The sequence below is a fragment of the Argentina anserina genome, chromosome 1 (assembly GCF_933775445.1).
Source record: "Argentina anserina chromosome 1, drPotAnse1.1, whole genome shotgun sequence".
Taxonomy (NCBI): Eukaryota; Viridiplantae; Streptophyta; class Magnoliopsida; order Rosales; family Rosaceae; genus Argentina; species Argentina anserina.
In genome coordinates this window covers 5707452-5726705 of record NC_065872.1, presented here as the reverse complement: position 1 = coordinate 5726705, position 19254 = coordinate 5707452, and the positions used below count along the sequence as shown (strand labels likewise).

The 19254-nt window shown below is 37.2% G+C and overlaps 1 protein-coding gene across 2 annotated transcripts; it reads left to right on the top strand.

Annotated features, from left to right (window-relative positions):
• The first annotated feature begins 6113 nt into the window (after positions 1-6113).
• Positions 6114-10329, top strand: LOC126787816 (NAC domain-containing protein 37-like). Of its 2 annotated transcripts, XM_050513727.1 has the most exons (4): positions 6114-6257; positions 7645-7836; positions 7938-8209; positions 9522-10329. In XM_050513727.1, exons 2-4 carry the CDS (start codon positions 7674-7676, stop codon positions 10173-10175), a joined length of 1089 nt encoding a protein of 362 aa, XP_050369684.1. In that variant the 5' UTR covers positions 6114-6257; positions 7645-7673; the 3' UTR covers positions 10176-10329. The 2 variants fall into 2 exon arrangements, with proteins under 2 accessions (XP_050369684.1, XP_050369691.1); XM_050513734.1 differs by lacking the exon at positions 6114-6257 and having other exon boundaries at positions 7576-7836; positions 7938-8213; positions 9526-10329.
• The last annotated feature ends 8925 nt before the right edge of the window (positions 10330-19254 follow it).

The window sequence follows — 19254 nt, the reverse complement described above, 5'->3', positions numbered from 1 at the left end:
GGTCTAACAATTGTTGGTGTTAATCATACTCTCTTTGCTCTCCAGTGAAACTTGATAAGTCTAGAAAGTAATATATTTTATATATTTGTGAATGAAATGTAATCTTTTGTAGCTAACAAGTCTATAACAAGTGCAATGATCATCCATGTCCATGGAAGAAGCTTCTGTTCCACACCTTGAGGATAAAAGAGAGAAAGTGAAAATAATTTAGAGGAGAGCTAGTCAATTAATATATAAACGAATTTCTCAGGAAGAAGGAAATGGTGGTTTACGTTTATCTTCACCAACTACAACAATAATCAAAACCCATAATTTGAAAGGGGTAGGATGTAATTCTGAGATTGATATTTGAGAGGGAAAGAGAAGGTTTGGAGGGTGGTCGATGTCAAAAAGGGTTAAGATCCTAATAGGACCCCCCGCAGGATATCTCCTTTTGCTGGTTACGCTAACCCTAAAAATTACAGTACGTAGTACTCTAACAGTCTCACTCACTCTCTCTCTCTTCTTAATTTGTATTTTTCAAGAGAGATCGAGAGAGAGAGCCTCCTCTCACCGCCCAGCTATATGGGCTAGAGATCGAGACTACGATGGAGATCGAGCTTGAAGAAGAAGGGAGGAGGCGGAGGTGTGAGGGGCCACATGCAGGGAAGCTCATGATTCGGTCCGCCGCATGATTAGAGACCCACGGCCGACCATCACCGTCCTACGTGGACTGCACGTCCAAATCACTGTTCACTCTCCATCCACTAGAAGCCAGCCAGCTTCTAAGCCTTTAGCTAGCTAGGGTTTTGGCTCAGCAGCTTCACTTCTTTCAATCTTCTCCCTTTGCAATTATATATAGTTCCATAACTGCCACTAACTTTACCTAGTATTCCTAATTCGCCCCTTCCGTCAACTTTAGAGGGTACCGATCGATCATGAACATTTGAGCTTATAGAGATTCATGAGTCAGTGAACTGTTAAGTACATTTCGAATTATTCCCAAAAAAGAAGAAGGTACATTTCGAATAACTCATACTTTTCCCCGAGCTGATCTAATCACTAATATATTTACGGTATTTGCTGTACAGGATCTTTTTTGCAACTAAACTGGTTTCCTCTCTATACAATGCTCATTGTATAAAATTACAAATTAAAGTTGAGTGGAGAAGCAAACTTGGATACATTTAAAATCTAGCAATAAGCTCTTTTTATTGTTATAACAAATTCGATCCTACAAAGAAAATGACATGAAATTAAAAACACTGAGCTTGATCTTATAATCATTAGCTGAAGGAAAGCTGATATACACATGCATATTGGTTATACTACCACTGTAATACCGGCCTCACCGCCTTGTAACCACAGATATCTTTGAAATGTTTATTACAAGCACTTTTCTGTGGGATAAGATTGTGACCTTATTCTAGAAAAGTCTATGCTGTTGGCATAGAGTCACTATTAGATCGCGGTAATCTAACAAAGATCGAAACAAATATATATTACTATGAGATCATCACTCAGCTCCGGATGTCCGGACCGTCCGGATTCAGCCATTCTGATCACTGGCGACGCGCAACGACGGCGCGGATGGTACCAGCCATGCTCCCTCTCCCAACGATCTCGTATGTGCTTATCGGAGCTCCATCCGTGACCCATAGTGGCCGGAATGGCGAAATCTCCGGAATCTGCCCAGAAACTTGTTTTTTGCATATTCCAGGTGTCGTGAGTCGCCAATGGAGCTCCGACCGGTACATACGGGATCGTCGGGAGGTGGGTAGCTAGGAAACACGGAAACGTGCATACACCCACGTTTCCCGCTTCCGAAGCGGAACCACTCCGGAACCACTCCGGAAACGACCGGAAACGCTCGGAAACGCGCCGGAAACGCCCGGAAACGTGCCGAAAACGCCCGAAAACGGTTCGGAAACGTGTTTCCAGAAAAATGAGTTTTGGAAACGCGGTGGAAACGCGAGTTTCCGAATTGGAAACGCGGTGGAAACGCGAGTTTCCAAAAAATAAAGGTTTTTTTATGTTTTTTTTATTTGAGATTTTGAGTTACTTAAATTAAAAAATTGTTATTATATTTATTTTTTGTATAATTTATATATATTTATAATTTTTTTTTATTTTGACGTTTCCAAAACGTACCAACTTCCTAAATTTTTTGAAAAACACGCTTCCGCGTTTCCAAACGTTTCGTTTCCACGTACCCGTATCCGATTCCGTGCAACATAGGTGGGTAGTGTGGATGTCGTGGTCCGCCCCACCGTTGCTGCATGCCGTCGCCGAAAACGGTGAACCCGGATGATCCAGACCTTCGTAGCCAAGAACGTCTATATATATATATATATTTACAAATAATATATAGTTACCATATATACAAGTAATACGTACAACGATCGGCACATAATAAAGCAAGCAAATTCGATCAAACTACTACCCTGGTCCTTCAAGATGCATACCGCCAATTGATCAATAGAAATATTGTGATACACTTTTGGACTCCATATATATAACCATCGAAATTGTGACTAAACACAACTAGAGCCAGGACCGCGTAAGTACTGTAATTAGGTACCACACCACATTCCTATTTCTACCTAACTAAGCAGCTAAAACTTTGGATTAATTAGCTTTGCCCATGCATTTCCTATTAGAGCATGCACTGCTACGGTAGTAATTAAAGTCCTCTTTAACTGCACGTACACCCAATGTTAAGAGCAATTTGGTTGTTATTTTTGTTTCACTTTATATGATTTATAGCTGGATTCTATAGCAAACTAAAGCTAGCATTTTAACCCTCAAATAAGCCTAGCTAGGGGAAAAAGCGAAAACCAACATTTCAAACTTGAAATTATGCAGTTTTGTACGTAAAATTTTGCCAATTGGAGTGGGGGTCCTCTAGCAATGAAAACTCAATTTTTTATAGGTAGGTCTTGATACTTCTTTGCAAAATGTTTATGTGTTTCCCTTTGTTTATCTTCTACGTAAAGTTCTTCTCCACTGTTTCACTGACGCGTCGCAGTGTTTGCTTCGATTGTTCTCCTCCCTATACGCTTTTCCTTCTCCAGAAGTACTCATCCACAACGAAACCAAATCATTTGCATCCCCTAAATACTGGATCATCATCTTTCCAAAATGACCAAAACGACCCTAGACCGGAGGGACGAGGAGCTTTCGGTAAATTTGCATGCAGCTGGCTGAGAAGCCATGCCAGCCTTGAGCCTCGGCTGAAGTCGGAGATGCCGGTAGGTCTCAGATCGTTTTGGCGGCAACACGTGGTGCGAGAATGTAGTGATTTAGCGCCAGCATGGCAGTTGTGTATGTATATGTCAGTGAGAATGTTTTGAAGTTTGAAGACGGAAAGCGACTGGGGAATATAATCTATCGATCTGTATTCTCACTCTGATGATCGAGATTTGAAATCTCATAAGGTCGATTTTGCTGATAATTAGTTGAAGATAGCATGAAGCTATCAGTCGGGGTCCCATTGGGGAACGAGGAATGTAGTATTACTCACGTACGGCTAAAGTATATGTTTATTTTCTTGGTAAGAACTTGATAGTACTTAACTTCAAGAAATAGATAAAGTATGTATTATCTTTAGGTATTCTCGTCTATTATGAAAAAAAAAATTGTATCCACGACGTGTATGATATACCACGCAGTCTTAGGCTCTTAACCATTGAATATCCTTCATATTTAGAGTCGGGTCACCATGTATTTATATGATTTTCTCTCATTTAGTTCGTTCCCACTATATATAAAGATCTACGCCATGCATCGAATATACTCTTATTCTATTATTTTTAGAGTCTCAACAGATGCAAGAACACTTTTCGTTTCTCATAGTATACTTTCAGCAAACCAATGAGAACTTAGGAAAAAGGAAAAAATCAAAGCTGATTTATGACCTCAATCTATGGTTAGTACTAGTGGTGGATTTAGAACTTCGTTTTAGGTTGGGCAAAATTTAGTCTTTTGAATATTGATATAATGGATACAAGTGTTCCTTAAAATACTTTTTTTAGAGTAATGAAATACCATTGCTCATCTTTTTACTATCGATCACTCTGGATTTGAATCTTAAACATTATGTTCGGCACTAATATATCGATCGATTACGTGATGTGAAATACAATTAAATTTTAAAGAGAGAATGAGCTCCATACTCTTTTTCTATGCAAAGAGCCAACGAGAGATCGAGTCCATTACAATAATTTGCTAAAATTACACATTAATTGACCATTTTCCATCCCCTTTTCATTATTCATTTTCATATGTCAATTGTTAAGTTTTTTTTTCCTTTATAATGTCCAATTGGTCATTAATTTTCTTAGACTTTTTCTTAATTAACCACTCCGATCTAGGCATTTAAAAAATATCTTTTAACATTCTACATTTATGGTGAGTATATATGAATCTTCTTCCTCATATTTTATGCCCTATTTAGAGTATTTATGCAAATAATTTTATGGGCAAAAGCTTATAAAACCATGGATGTATGAAGTTTGAGGTTAGGCAGCCCATATGTAGATATGCCCCTAGTTAGTACTCTCGATCAATAGCTACATGTATGGCTGTAAGTAGGCTCGAGCCGCTCATATTCGACTCGTGTTTGGCTCGCTTTTAGCCTGTTCGGCTCAAGCTTGTAAAGTTAAAAGAGCCGAGTTTGAGCTTAATATTAAGTCTGACCTTGAAAATGAGCCGACCTTGAACAATAAGTATTCGGCTCGTTCGACTCGTTTAGCTTGCGAGCTAGCTCGGGCTTGTTAAAAGCTCGGCCCGTTAATAAACAAAGCTTAACTTATTAAAATTTATAGTATATATAAAGTATAATTTTTATATAAGAAATAATATTAAAAATATAATATTAATTCGAAAGAACTGAAATGTTTTTTTCTAAAATAATTAGTTAAAGACTTTAAGTTTAATAACGAGTTTGATTTGCTATTTTTAGTTTATTACAAATAAAGGGGATTTTGTGTGATACTATGCATTAGATTTAATTTTTTTCAATATCTTAATTTTAAAATTTTAATTTCATATGATTCAAGGCCGCTCAATTCGAGTTCGGCCTCATCTAATAAAATGAGCCGGCCCGAGCTCAGCTCGAACTTTTCAAGCCGAGTCGAGTTTGAACATGAAGAACAAAAATCAAATTTTAGCCCGGTTCGAGCTTGATCAACTGAAAAACGAGCCAAACATTAACAACTTAGTATTCGGTTCGGTTCGACTTATTTACACCCCTAACTACATGTGCGCATTAACGATAAGTTTTTAAAAATTTAATACATATTAATAAATGAGTATATGCTGATGATAACTAAGAAGACTCCTACAACATTCATGACTGAAAGTGTGGTTCGTGTAACATTATTCTAATACATATTAGGTGATTTAGATCACAAACGAACATTTCCCACAAATAAAAGAAAATAAGAATTTCAACGAAGCATGCAAGATGCCTTTTTAAAAATATCGTGAGACATGAGATGAGAAATTGGACGGAAAAAAAAGGGGATTTCTGTAGGATTGTAGGAAGGTACAGATTATGACATCCCTACTGGGGACAAGGTTGAACCCATGCGCAATCGAGCGGTCCACCCCCTCACTCCTTGCTTTTTATATTCTCGCCATCCCCGGCTCTTAACGGAATTTTCTTACCTCTCCTCCATTCCTCTCTTCGATCAGTTTTCTTCGTCTTTTCTTCTTTTCGTTTGATTCTATGAGCTTGTTCTTGTTTGAATAGACTCCTCCTACCTTCATCAAATTGTTTGTCTTCTTCTTCTTCATTGCTTCTGTCTTAAACACGTAACTACACCAGCAGTTCAGGTATGTTAATTTAATTAATTATTCTTTGAATTAGTTTGTGGTTGGTTGCATGGAAAATTCTTGTAGAAAACGTAGCTTCTCATCGATCAGTAGTATCAGGAAACTTTTGGTATGTATGTATGATGGTCCTCTCTGCTTGTTCAAGGTAAAGACCATTTGTAGTCAATATTGATCCTTAGCTTCAGCTCAAGTTTTTCCAAATTTAAACACTTTGTGTATATCCAGAATTGACTATAAGACATCGATAAATTCCCAGCAGCTATGCAAACTCATTAGGGCTTGCTTCTGTGCTTCTTCTTCCTCCTCCTTCAACTGTTGAACCATTAATTCCCAGTACTATATACATATTGGCTTTGGATATTCTTCATCGTTAGAGTACGTTGTATCATCGGAATACGTTGGTCGCGCTGACTCGTGGTCTCCGTCCGGATCGTGGAATGGTATAGTTTTCTTATTACCCTTTTCAGAACAACAATCTGACCTAGTGGAATTTTGATCGTAGTTTCTCCACGAGATCCTTTCATGAGACCAAGATTCCAGCGTTTGATAATGATCGAGTGATCGATTACATTCTACCCCTGATCTATCTGCGGCAACACAAATTAATTACTTTGCCTACGTACTTCCACTTCTGCAAAAACAGTATGATTATCCTATACCTGTAGGCTCCAAGCTAGCCATAGCTGCTTGCCATTGTTTTGGGAACAGAAGTAACAACTAACAAGAAGTAATCGAGCTAGATTAAGCAAGCACAAGTAGTTCAAATAATTCAAATAAGATACCAGGATAAGGTCATGAGATAAGAGCATAGGTAGCGAGCGATAGCTTTTACCATCTTCTCTAACTTTTCTGAAGTCAACAATTTCTGATCATTCTATATGAAAGCAAAAGGGATTAGATATGTGCTATGGAAATTCTCGACAAACAGACAAGAGTCAGAACCCCGTTTCTGCACAACGTGAGACACTCAAAGTCTGAGACTCACACTCGGTATTTTTGTGCTCTCTCTCTCTCTCTCTCTTTTCATATCGACCTCCCTTTAGAATCAGGCTTTGATCCAATGGAACGGTACTGTCCGTCCCTTCTTTTTGCTTCCAAAACCCTTTTCTATTTCGACAAACGCGTGCTTAATTGTGATCACGTCATCCACTCACCAGGGCTAACTCTCCATTTCGATCAAATTAACCTTCTAATTTTTCATTTTCTTATAGTTTAATTAGGCTATAGTTCTTTAGTGTTAGTTAATCGAGTATTGTATAGTATTATTAATCTAGAAACCCCGTTCTTGATGCATCATTTCCACCATTCACCAACACAAGACAGCATCATTAGCACAAACACCTCTACTTGTCCCCGTTTCATCTTGGTTTTTATCAAATACCAACTCTCATGATTAATTATTTTCTATTAATCGTATTTCACCACCCAGGAGCAACAGAGTAAATTATAGTCTCTGATCAGATAATTTATTAAAATTTACGTATAATTGTATATATAACACGCGCTTATTTGTTAACAAACCAAAACTGGTGGGGTTTGCTCACCACCCAATGAGCTGATGATTAGCTCTGATAACACTTGTCTACCTTTTCAGTTAAAGGAGTTCTTCATCGATTATTTTTCTTATTATTCCTTTTTTTATTTTATTAATGTTCTTTTCTAGCCTAGCTTTTAGCAGTTAAGGTTAAAGTACTGGCAAAAGCCTCTATTACCTTTCTTTCCCAGGTTCCATATATTCTCTCTATTTGTAAGCTGAAATTAGCTATGATTTAAAGAATGATGAAGCTCTAGCTAGCTGTTACTTATGGAAGTGGTGAATTGATGCAGCTGTGTCGTATCATCTTCGAAGCTATATCATGGAGTCAATCGAGTCCACTGTTCCGCCAGGTTTTCGATTTCATCCGACAGATGAGGAACTCGTTGGATATTACCTGAGAAAGAAAGTCGCCTCACAGAAGATCGATCTCGATGTCATCAGAGACATTGATCTCTACCGAATAGAGCCATGGGATCTGCAAGGTATTTTCATAATAGTTAGGGTTTTCGTTTCATGAACATTATGGATCAAGCTGATTAGGGTTTGTATACATAATTACATATGTTATATATGTTCTTTGCAGATAGATGCCGGATCGGATATGAGGAGCAGAACGAGTGGTACTTCTTCAGCCACAAAGACAAGAAGTATCCGACGGGAACAAGGACCAACAGGGCTACCATGGCCGGGTTCTGGAAGGCGACGGGGAGGGACAAATCGGTGTATGATAAGTCCAAGCTGATTGGAATGAGAAAAACTCTTGTTTTTTATAAAGGGAGGGCTCCAAATGGACAGAAAACCGACTGGATCATGCATGAATACCGACTCGAATCAGACGAAAATGGACCACCTCAGGCAAGTACCACTGAAATTCATTATCATTCACCTCTTTGATCTTTCACGCATTCACTCACTTATATAATTTTGCACACACTAATAACATTTATAATAAGGGTGGTGCGTTTAAACCAACATAAGTACTCATACTGGCTTCCATGGTCAACAACGAAAGCAGCTTCAAACAGCCTTTCTTGACCTAATCATATATGCGTTGATTCAATGTCTTCTGTTTAATCATGTAGTTGTAAACAGAAGTTCGGAATCTGTTACATCGATCAGGCATTCAGGCTTATATATGCTCCTACGTACTAGCTTTGCAGGAGCTAGCTGTTCACTTCGTCATGACCTAGAACGTACAAAACCTGTTCAGGAAACTAAAATATATACATGACTAGTACGTACGTTCCTGCTGTATATACTTCTACTTCTAAAAAAACAAAACAAAACTATATATACTTCTCCTACTTTACTGATCGAAATACTATATATAATTAATCCACGTACTAACGATCAGCACCTTTCTCCACGACTTATAGTTACTGGTACATTAGGTAATATGTACACATATACTGAGATGAGCAATTGCTCGCTATATTATTCTTCAAAAAAATTTGCTCGCTATATTAATTTGATGCAGGTCATGCAGCACTCAGAAACTGGTGTTTCGTGTTGTAAATAATTTCTTTTATCACTATATATTTTAATCTAATACGTGATCGAAAACATGTGAGAGAAACAATACACAGATGATACATTAAGTATACAAATACATACAAAATAGTTTATCTTAGATCGTAGTATTTATTATACAGTATAGCAAACTAAGACAAAGTCGGCTACACATAATGGGAAAACTAACATACATAAAAGGTGATTTTCTGGAAGTGTAGTTTTCCTAAAGGGAAAATAAGTAGCATTACACATAATCTGCATGCGTAACGGGTCGTAGACCACTAACTTGTGCACTCTAACTTCCACCAATTCGATCAAAGTCAAAAGTCGATGCATGCTTTCAAAAGCATGGATTATTGGATATACTAAGTTGCTTTCCCTCATCAAATTCTTTTTCTGGTCCTCATTGAGTTTGTCAAAATTGAAGTTTCATTTCCTCTCTTTGCATGGTAACTGCCTTTAGATGTCAATCTACTTACTACTCCTCTTTACCAAACACGAAGAACACGCCAAAAGCTACAATAAGAACTATTATCTTTTCTCTTAAGGAACCATTGACCCTCTCAACCTCATTTACACAACACAATTATTATAGCAACAAAATGGTAACACTTTTATTGACAAACGAAAACATATTTGGTTTAAACTTTTGCAGGAAGAAGGATGGGTGGTATGCCGAGCATTCAAGAAAAGAACCAGTACCCAAAACAAAAGCATGGAAGGCTGGGACTCGAGCTATTTATACGACGAACTTCACGGTGTCAGCTCCATCGTGGATCCAGCCGTTTTCGTCTCTAGGCAGCCACAAAGGGCGGCGCAAAGCTTCTTAGCTTCCCAGAGTTTCTTGTGTAAGCAAGAGATCACAGCTGAAGCTGACAGTTTGAATGGTACTTTCATGCCTTCTGATCATTTTGTTCAGCTCCCTCAGCTAGAGAGCCCATCTCTTCCCTTAATAAAGAGGCCGGGTTCATCAGTGTGTCTGATATCTTCGTCGGAGAACAATGTCGAAGAAGAAGTGGAGTTGATTAATATTAGAGGGTGCAGCGGCAACAGTATTAATGCCAATAAAGCAGCTACAGTGACTGACTGGAGGGACCTGGACAAGTTTGTAGCATCTCAGTTAAGTCAAGAAGATAAGTATAATGAATTAGGTGATCATGGAGAGTATTCAAGCTTCGGTGTTCATGATCATGATGATTCGGATATGGCGGCATTGTTGTTATTGCAAGGGGATGACGAGAACAAGTTGAATGGGTTTTTAAGCTCCAGCTCGGATTGCGATCTTGGAATATGCATATTTGAAAAATGAAATAAGAGTGGAAGATGGGAGGTAATTAATTATTCTGCATAATCGATCGGTGGGTATTATATATAAATGTTATATATACGAGAGTTGATTAAATACCGATCCTAAGACATATTTTGTAAAAATATGATTGTGAGTGTATATCTCTCTCTCTCTCTCTCTCTCTCTCTCTCTCTCTCTCTCTCTCTCTCTCTCTCTCTCTCTCTCTCTCTCTCTCTCTCTCATTTTGAAGGCCGGGCTTACACAAATTTTCATATATAATTGCTTGTAAGTTGTATCTGGGAAATGCGTTAGTCTTAACAGTATATCTGTATATCCCAGTTGGAAATGCATGTGCCTTACGAGCTAGATCCAGATTACATTATAATGCCATATATAGGCCTTTAACTCCTCCAGTAAGACTGGATGCCATAAGCCTCAATAAGAAGGTTGGTATATAACTATGTTTCCCTTTTCCAGAACGTACCTCCATATAGTGTTTTAGCCCACCGATCCATTGTGTTCACAATTAGTGTAGGTAGAGGTTTTTTAAACCCTAGTTTTCATATTACCAATTAAACATGCATGTATTGCGCGCTCTTTCACGTGTTGAAAGATTTATAGATATCTAAATTCATAGAGAACTAAGGCGCTAATAATTAAGTTACTAATATACAAATGAACTTACTGAATAAGCAAATTAAACAGTCATGTTATCGATCGAGACGAGCTTAATGGTCGCAGGTGGCCGGTGAGCCATGGAGGCCGGCATCTAGATGACCATATATGCAGGTGTGGCGGTACGGTGGACCCGGGGGTTGTGTCTACTTGTCTAGCATGCGTTGTGCACCATGGTACTGTTGGGCATGCTTTGTCCTCATTTGACATTTTGGCATCATATCTTAAAGTGTTCTTAGCTTCACATGCATGCGTTATGCCCTAGCTAGCCTCCTAATATATACATATGTACACATATCTATGCCATACAATAACTAATTGGGTAAATTCATCGTATGTTACCTGATGTTTGACTATTTAAACAATTTGGTACCTGATGTATGAAAACAGACAATTTAGTACCTAAAATTATCAAATTCAGACCATTTTAGTACTTATGTCAATTTTGACTATATTTTCAGAATTATTTCCGTCATTTTATCTCTATTTTACTTCATTTTTTCATAATACCTCCAAATTGCCTCTAAATTATCACTAAAAATTTGATAACTCATCCACTTAGTATCTGTGATGATTTACGTATATAAATTTTCATAATCTAGCTATCAATCTAAATTAATTTTAATTATAAGTAATTTAAAAAAATATTTTAATAAAAAATTACAATTGAATAAAGGCAATTTATTTCCTTTGTAGAAAATAATTAGGATACAATAAATATATTAAGAAAAAAAAATTTATTTTTTATATATGCGAAGTAGATGCTAATTGGAGTAGATATATCAATTTAATTATCTACAAAAAGAGGCAATTATAGGAAGAAATGAAGAAAAATGTGAAATTTTGAGTTTAGGGCTAGAATGACGAAAATAACTCTAAAAATATAATCAATATTAATAGAGATACCAACATGGCTTACAATCAGGTACCAAATTGTCCGTTTTCATACATCAGGTACTAAATTGTCCAAGTAGCCATTCTTTAGGTACCATAGGAGGAATTAACCCTAACTAATTATGGGTTTCTTTCGTTAGCTTCAAGCTGATTTGATTACAATTATACAACAATCAGATTATTACTCTTTTTAACATTGGACAAGATCACAAACGTATGTAATCTTAATTCTTGAGGTAATTTGCATAATTTTCTATTTCTCATTGGTTTCCGATCAGTTTGGTTGACGATTGAACTGATCGAAAGTTAAGCACACCACTCAAATACATTGTGGACCATTTAGATTGTGCACATTTATGTTGTCGATTAAAGGAGAAGCGATTATACATGTACACTGTACTTTTGGCAGGATGGCCAATAATTGGAGCTCTGAATTTTAAGGAGGCCGGTATTGTAAATTACTTGCATCTTTGTGAGTTTTGCACCTTTTTCTAATTTTTTCTTCTTCCGTGTCAAGTTGATTGTTAACATATACTAGATTTAATGTTATTAAGATTTATATGCTTAATCAATTGAGTACTCGATCTTCTCTTGGCCACTGGCTTAAAGTATATGAGAAAATTGTTATCTGTATCAGCTGGTTTACTAATTATGTTCACTTGGTAATTAAGGGATCTACATTTCATGTTTTCCTTTTCTTTTAGGGGGCTTAAGGGATCTACAGATAATACTTGACCTGAATATATATATTATGCATAATTAGTAGGCCCTAATTAGTATGAAGTGCTTTGTTCATTAGCTTGTAAATGTGTTTCACTTTAACCAATTGATCATCAATCAATATAAAGCATATGCACAAGAAACAGAAAATCTTTGCAAAGCACTATCCGTCTATCCACATGTAGTAGCTTATATATTGGAGTCACTATATATACTTCATTCATTTTAGATAGAACAGGCTTGGGATTTCTTATTTTTTAAGGATATAATTAAATTGGCCTTAGACATAGATAAATTTTTCTACAACATACATGTAATTTGGTACATTTGAATGCCGCCCGGCCAATAGGAACTTGACAAGTCTCAGCATCTACATGTATGTTAATTATTACATTATCTCACATTAGGAATGATTACCCCAGCAGCAAGTTATTCATATGATGAAAAAATCATAGTGCAGTGGCTCCGCTGTTTGAGCACTAGAACAACCACATTCATGTGATTTGTGTCTATCTTAAAACCGATTCTAGATTAGTTAATTTATGCGGATGATTCTCGAACCACATATATATCAGAGGCAGCAGGGGAGAATATATATGCATGGTCGGCGATTAAGATTATTCTTTCACTTCTTTGTGCACGTATGCATTCATCATATAGATATAGAGTTAATTTATTGAACTTTTTAGGTATATAAAAAGGAAATTCTACAGTGGGTCTCAATGTATGTAAACAGAAGATTATTTTCAAGTTAGAACATGAACATATATAAGAGAATTAATGATGCCTATCCACATCGTGAATTTCGATCACTAGAAATTTGTTTTTCAACATATAATTCTAGCCAGATGGATGAAATATTTGATAAAATGCGTTGAGGGAGTAGTTCATTACAGAATGCATGCATCATGAGATACTGCTCGTTGTACGTCAACTTAATAGACATCCTTTCCACATTGTCCAATAAAAACTTTAGTGTTTACTACTCTTATAGCATCTCGCCGTGAGTTGGTTGCTAATCATATGTATCCAAATGAAATAAATTTGGTAGTCTCGCCAATTTATCAAAGCATGTCATAGATTAAATAGGATTCAAAAGGAGATCTTAGTGTTTAGTACGGCAGCAATAAATTGTTTCTTTTGCCGACCCCGCCGCAGAACTGCAGAGACGTCAAACTCAAAACTCATAAGCAAGTCAAGCTACCCATGTCTCCATGAGCACTTCGTTTCGATCTTTCACGTTCCATCAAATGAGTATAATTACAGTGAAATACCATGTTGATTTTTTTGATCATCCGTCTGTTCAAACCTATATTTTACAAGGCCCACGTTGCAAAGTAGGACAAATGGGCTGCACCTGCGATGATCCCTAGAGTTACCACATCTATAATATGTTATTGCGATCATAGCTATTCTGCGAGCATATGTACAGAAAGTCGATTTTCATTGTCAACTTTGATAATTTGGCCGCTTTAAAGTTTGAGCAATCAATGCTACCGTTTGTTTTTTTATTCATTTGTAATTAATCTCAGCAATTATTGCTAAGATTTCATTCTCTTTTCTTTTCTTAGTTTCAATATAAATAGGGCCTTAGGTTTCGTTGTTAGAGGTCCTCGACCAAACGCTCAACACAGATACACTATTTTCTTATCAATACAATTCTACAATTCACAACACACCAGTCTCATTTCAATTTTCAAGTTTACTTCATCGTGTTCTTTATCGGTATTTATCTTTCTGTACTTTTCTATATCGTTCTTTACTATATTGTTCTTTACGTTCTTGTTTTATATTTCTATGTCTTTTCTTTATATTGCTTACATTAAGTATTAAGAAAATCACAAAGAACCACAATCACCATCACAACATTCACCCGTACCACACAACACTAAGATCGCGACTAGCTAGCCGATTCGTGTTAAAGTCCTTGTATCAAGGCATTGAGAACCCTGCGGCCGAGAGTGATCCTTCTTTGGCCCACAGTCATTTGATTACAAGTTAGATCCGCGCAAACAACAACTTTGTAACCTCGCTTGGCCCCTTGGCCGCGAGTTGGGATGCCTTAGCACATGTCACAAGCCAAAAGGACACGTGGAAGCCAAAGAGGACCCCGACCTATTGACACGCGGCCGGGATGATTTTTGAGCCAACATCTTTTGGCACGCCCAGTGGGACATGTATTGGTGAATGATATAATATCATTTTGTGAGACATTACATATTATGTATTTTCACAGATGAATTACTATGAGCCGAACTTACACGGCTATTATGAATACAATGACCCACATGTCCAAGATCAATTGTATGACTATAATAGTAGATACAACTATTCCACATACCAAAGTTTTGTTGATTTGAATAGTCATGCATCTTGGGATCACCAAAAGCCCACCATTCAATCTCAATGTGGTAACGACTATGGTTATGGGCAATCAATAGATGAGTCATATGTTAATTGTGCCCAAACACATGTGTCAGAGACACAACTAGCCGCACTAGAACTTCTATATCATAAGCAAGTTGATTACAATGCAATGTTTGTTAAGAATGTGAGGATTGATATGGTTGTTGGAAACAAGGCCGATTTCAACAATCTAAAACTCATTAGTATTGATCTAGAGGCCGAGACAAGTCAGGTGATTGACCTTAATGCGATTAATGACGAGGATTACATGATTAAGAAAATCAAACACTTTGACATGGTTGTTGGAAACAAAGCTAACTTGGAGAAGCCTGTTTTAGCTAAAATGAAATTTCTGACCATGTTTGATCTTCTTAGTACGCATGTAGACAATGAGAGTTCATCTCACAGGAAAGTCGAAAAGAAATCAAGTCACAATGATCCCCATGAGTCAATCAGGATCGGCCTAGAAAAATTCAAAATTTATGCAGAGAATGCGAAAGATTCAAAACTTGGGGTAAAACATCGCTGGCCACCTCCTTGTACTTATAGTTGGCCGTGATAATTTGTTTGTTATTTTTTCAATTTATTTGTTTGATTTTTATTCTATATGCAGTTTTTCTGTATTTGTAGATTAATGAAATTCTTTCAGTGCCATTATTCCAAAGTACAATGCAACATAAAAGGACCGCGGCTAAGTGCTAGCCACAGTGGCTTGATATTTGATCTTGACTAATAGCTAGCCGCGACGACCTAGATAGTTGATCGCGGCTAATTGCCCGCTGCGCTAATTAGATGGATATCACGGCTAATTGTTGGCCGCACTTCTTTTGGTCATTGATAGTGTTTAATTGTATATTCTCTTTGGTTGGCCGCGGTGAATACAATTAATCGACCATGTTTAATGGCAGCCACTAATGAATGGCCGCAACAAGTGATAATCGCGGTTAATCAATCGATCATGACTTATGGTTGCGGCTAATGCATAATCTCAATTGGCAAATCGACCATTGCTAATGGTTGTGACTTATAAATGACCGCGGCTGAAAAATAGCCATGAAGCAATACAAGTTGGTAATATTCTCCTATAGTCCCTTAACCACTCGGTATTATACCGACGCTCAAGGGACTAGGGAGGCTCTGTGTTAATTTGGCAACGCTTATATGACATACATGTGAATAGGGTCCACAAGGAATTTGAGGCCTGAAGTAATGTCGAAGACTATACAATAGTCGTGATATGGAAAATAACATACATTAAATGATCATTGCATTATCGATATTGGCAACACATAATATAATGTGTTCCTTGCCAAATAAATTTCTTAAACTTATTCATTTAGTCCTTCAAACACTCGGCATGTGTACCGAAGCTCAAAGGACTGTGGGGGCTCTGTTTGAACCTATATTGTGCAAGGCCCACGTGGCATAGTAGGACAGATGGGCCGCACCTGCGATGATCCATAGAGTTACCACAACCATAATATGTTACTGCGACCATAGCTATTCTGCGAGCACATGTACAGAAAGACGCTTTGCAATGTCAACTTTGACAATTTGGCCGCCTTAATGTTTGAGCAATCAATGCTACCGTTTGTTTTTCTTATTCATTTGTAATTAATCTCAACAATTATTGCTAAGATTTCATTCTCTTTTCTTTTCTTAGTTCAATATAAATAGGGCCTTAGATTTCATTGTTAGAGGTCCTCGACCAAACGCTCAACACGGTTACACTATTTTCTTATCAAAGATGTCGGCTACCTAGTCGCGATCTTAGTGTTGTGTGGTACGGGTGAATGTTGTGAATGTGATGGTGATTATGGTTCTTTGTGATTTTCTTAATACTTAATGTAAGCAATATAAAAAAAAAGACAGGAAAATATAAAGTAAGAACGTAAAGAACAATATAGCAAAGAACGATATAGAAAAGTGCAGAAAGATAAATACCGGTAAAGAAAACGATGAAGTAAACTTGGAAATTAAATGGAAACTGGTGTGTTGTGAATTGTAGAATTGTATTGATAAGAAAATAGTGTAGCCGCGCTCAGCGTTTGGTCGAGGACCTCTAATAATGAAACCTAAGGCCCTATTTATATTGAAACTAAGAAAAGAAAAGAGAATGAAATCTTAGCAATAATTGCTGAGATTAATTACAAATGAATAAGAAAAATAAACGGTAGCATTGATTGCTCCAACATTAAAGCGGTCAAATTATCAAAGTTGACAATACAAATCATCTTTATGTACATGTGCTCACAGAATAGCTATGGCCGCAGTAACATATTATGGTTGCGGTAACTCTAGGAATCATCGCAGACGCGGCTCATATGTCCTACTATGCCACGTGGGCCTTGCAAAATATAGGTTCAAACAGAGCCCCACTGGGAGTGCCAAAAGATGTTGGCTCAAAAATCGTCCCGGCGAGGGCCCTCTTTGGTTTCCACGTGTCCTTCTGGCTTGTGAAGTTTGCTAAGGCGTGCCAACTCGCAGCCAAGGGGCCAAGCGAGGTTCTAAAGTTGTTGTTTGCGCGGATCTAACTTGTAATCAAACGACTGTGGGCCGAGGAATGATCACTCTCGGCCGCGGGGTTATCAATGCCTTGATACAAGGACTTTAACACGGATCGGCTAGCTAGCCGCGATCTTAGTGTTGTGTGGTACAGGTGAATGTTGTGAATGTGATGTGATTGTGGTTCTTTGTGATTTTCTTAATACTTAATGTAAGCAACATAAAAAAAAGACAGGGAAATATAAAGCAATAACGTAAAGAACAATATAGTAAAGAACGATATAGAAAAGTGCAGAAAGATAAATACCGGTAAAGAAAACGATGAAGTAAACTTGGAAATTGAAAGTAGACTGGTGTGTTATGAATTGTAGAATTATATTGATAAGAAAATAGTTTAGCCGCGTTGAGTGTTTGGTCGAGGACCTCTAACAATGAAACCTAAAGCCCTATTTATATTGAAACTAAGAAAAGAAAAGAGAATGAAATATTAGCAATAATTGCTGAGATTAATTACAAATGAATAAGAAAAAACAAATGATAGCACTAATTGCTCCAATATTAAGGCGGCCAAATTGTTAAAATTGACAATGCATATCGTTTTTCTGTACATGTGCTGCATAATAGATATGGCCGCAGTAACACCTTCATCGAACCGGCCAGGCCAACATACCAAAAGCTCAAAAAGGGTATCATTTTAGACAGGTTAATTAGTGTGCTATAAAACTTCGTCTCTTGGTCACATTGGTCGGGTTGGCTAGGTTATGGGCCAACTCAGAGCTTCCACAGCACAAGCTCAGAAAGTGAGTGCTCCATCGATCATCTTATGGTAGCTTTTGAAACTGGACAGATGCGAGAGAGAAGATCAGGAAGAATATATAGCAATTAGTACCGTGGTTGACCAAAACCAAGTATCCATTTGGAAGTCCAACGACAGCTAGCTAGTCCTATGATCGATAGCATATATATGGAACCCAAGAAATGCAGACCGACCCTTCTGGATGGTACAATCGAGTATAGCCGGCCAATTCGATCGATCAGAAAAAATAAAAAAGACCATAATGGGTGACACCAATTGATCATGTCCAATGGGAATTCGGCATTACAATCGGAAAGAGACGTTCAGCTCATTTTATATCGTCTATTCTAATTAGTCAAACGGCGCCGGAAGAAATAGTAACCTCACTCTCATAGCCCATCATTTAATCTTCTTGCTACAACTTGCCAGTGACACCAACTTGCTTCCATTATGATGAAAAATCCAACACTATATATCTCTCTTGACATCATTTAATTGAGACCTTAACTCAATTGGAGGACAAGCCGACTTTAGGATTCTACCACTGGTCTTTCAAAGCTGCAAAACATCAAGAGTTATTTGGCAATTTGATAGTGATAGGGTATGGAGCTTCGCAATTGAGCGCCTTGGCGAAGGTTGCTATCTACATAGTTATCCATCTGTTTTAAATAATTGTTGGAGTAGAATTGCTTCAACTGTAATGGTACTAATTAATTTCTCGTTGAAGAAGGGAAATTAAATACTCTAGTATATGCTATATCAATGAAATGATCATCAATCTTTACTCCCAAAAAAAAAACAAAAAAAAAAACAGTTTAGACCTTACCTCATTTCAGATGTGCGAGGAATATAACGAGTATGAAGTTTAGAGTAATTTGGGCCTTCAGTTGATTTGCCCCAATATCTAATGCACAAGCGTTTCATATGTGATCCATAATAGACCTGGAGGCTTCCAGTAGTTGAGAAGAAGCCCAAACATCTTGATTAAGCTTAATCCCATTTAAAATTAAAAATAGGGTAGATCATAAAAATATCGATTTCTACACACCTAATTAGAAAAACGTAAGATCAAGTTTAAAAATTAGAATTTAGTCATTTTCTAAA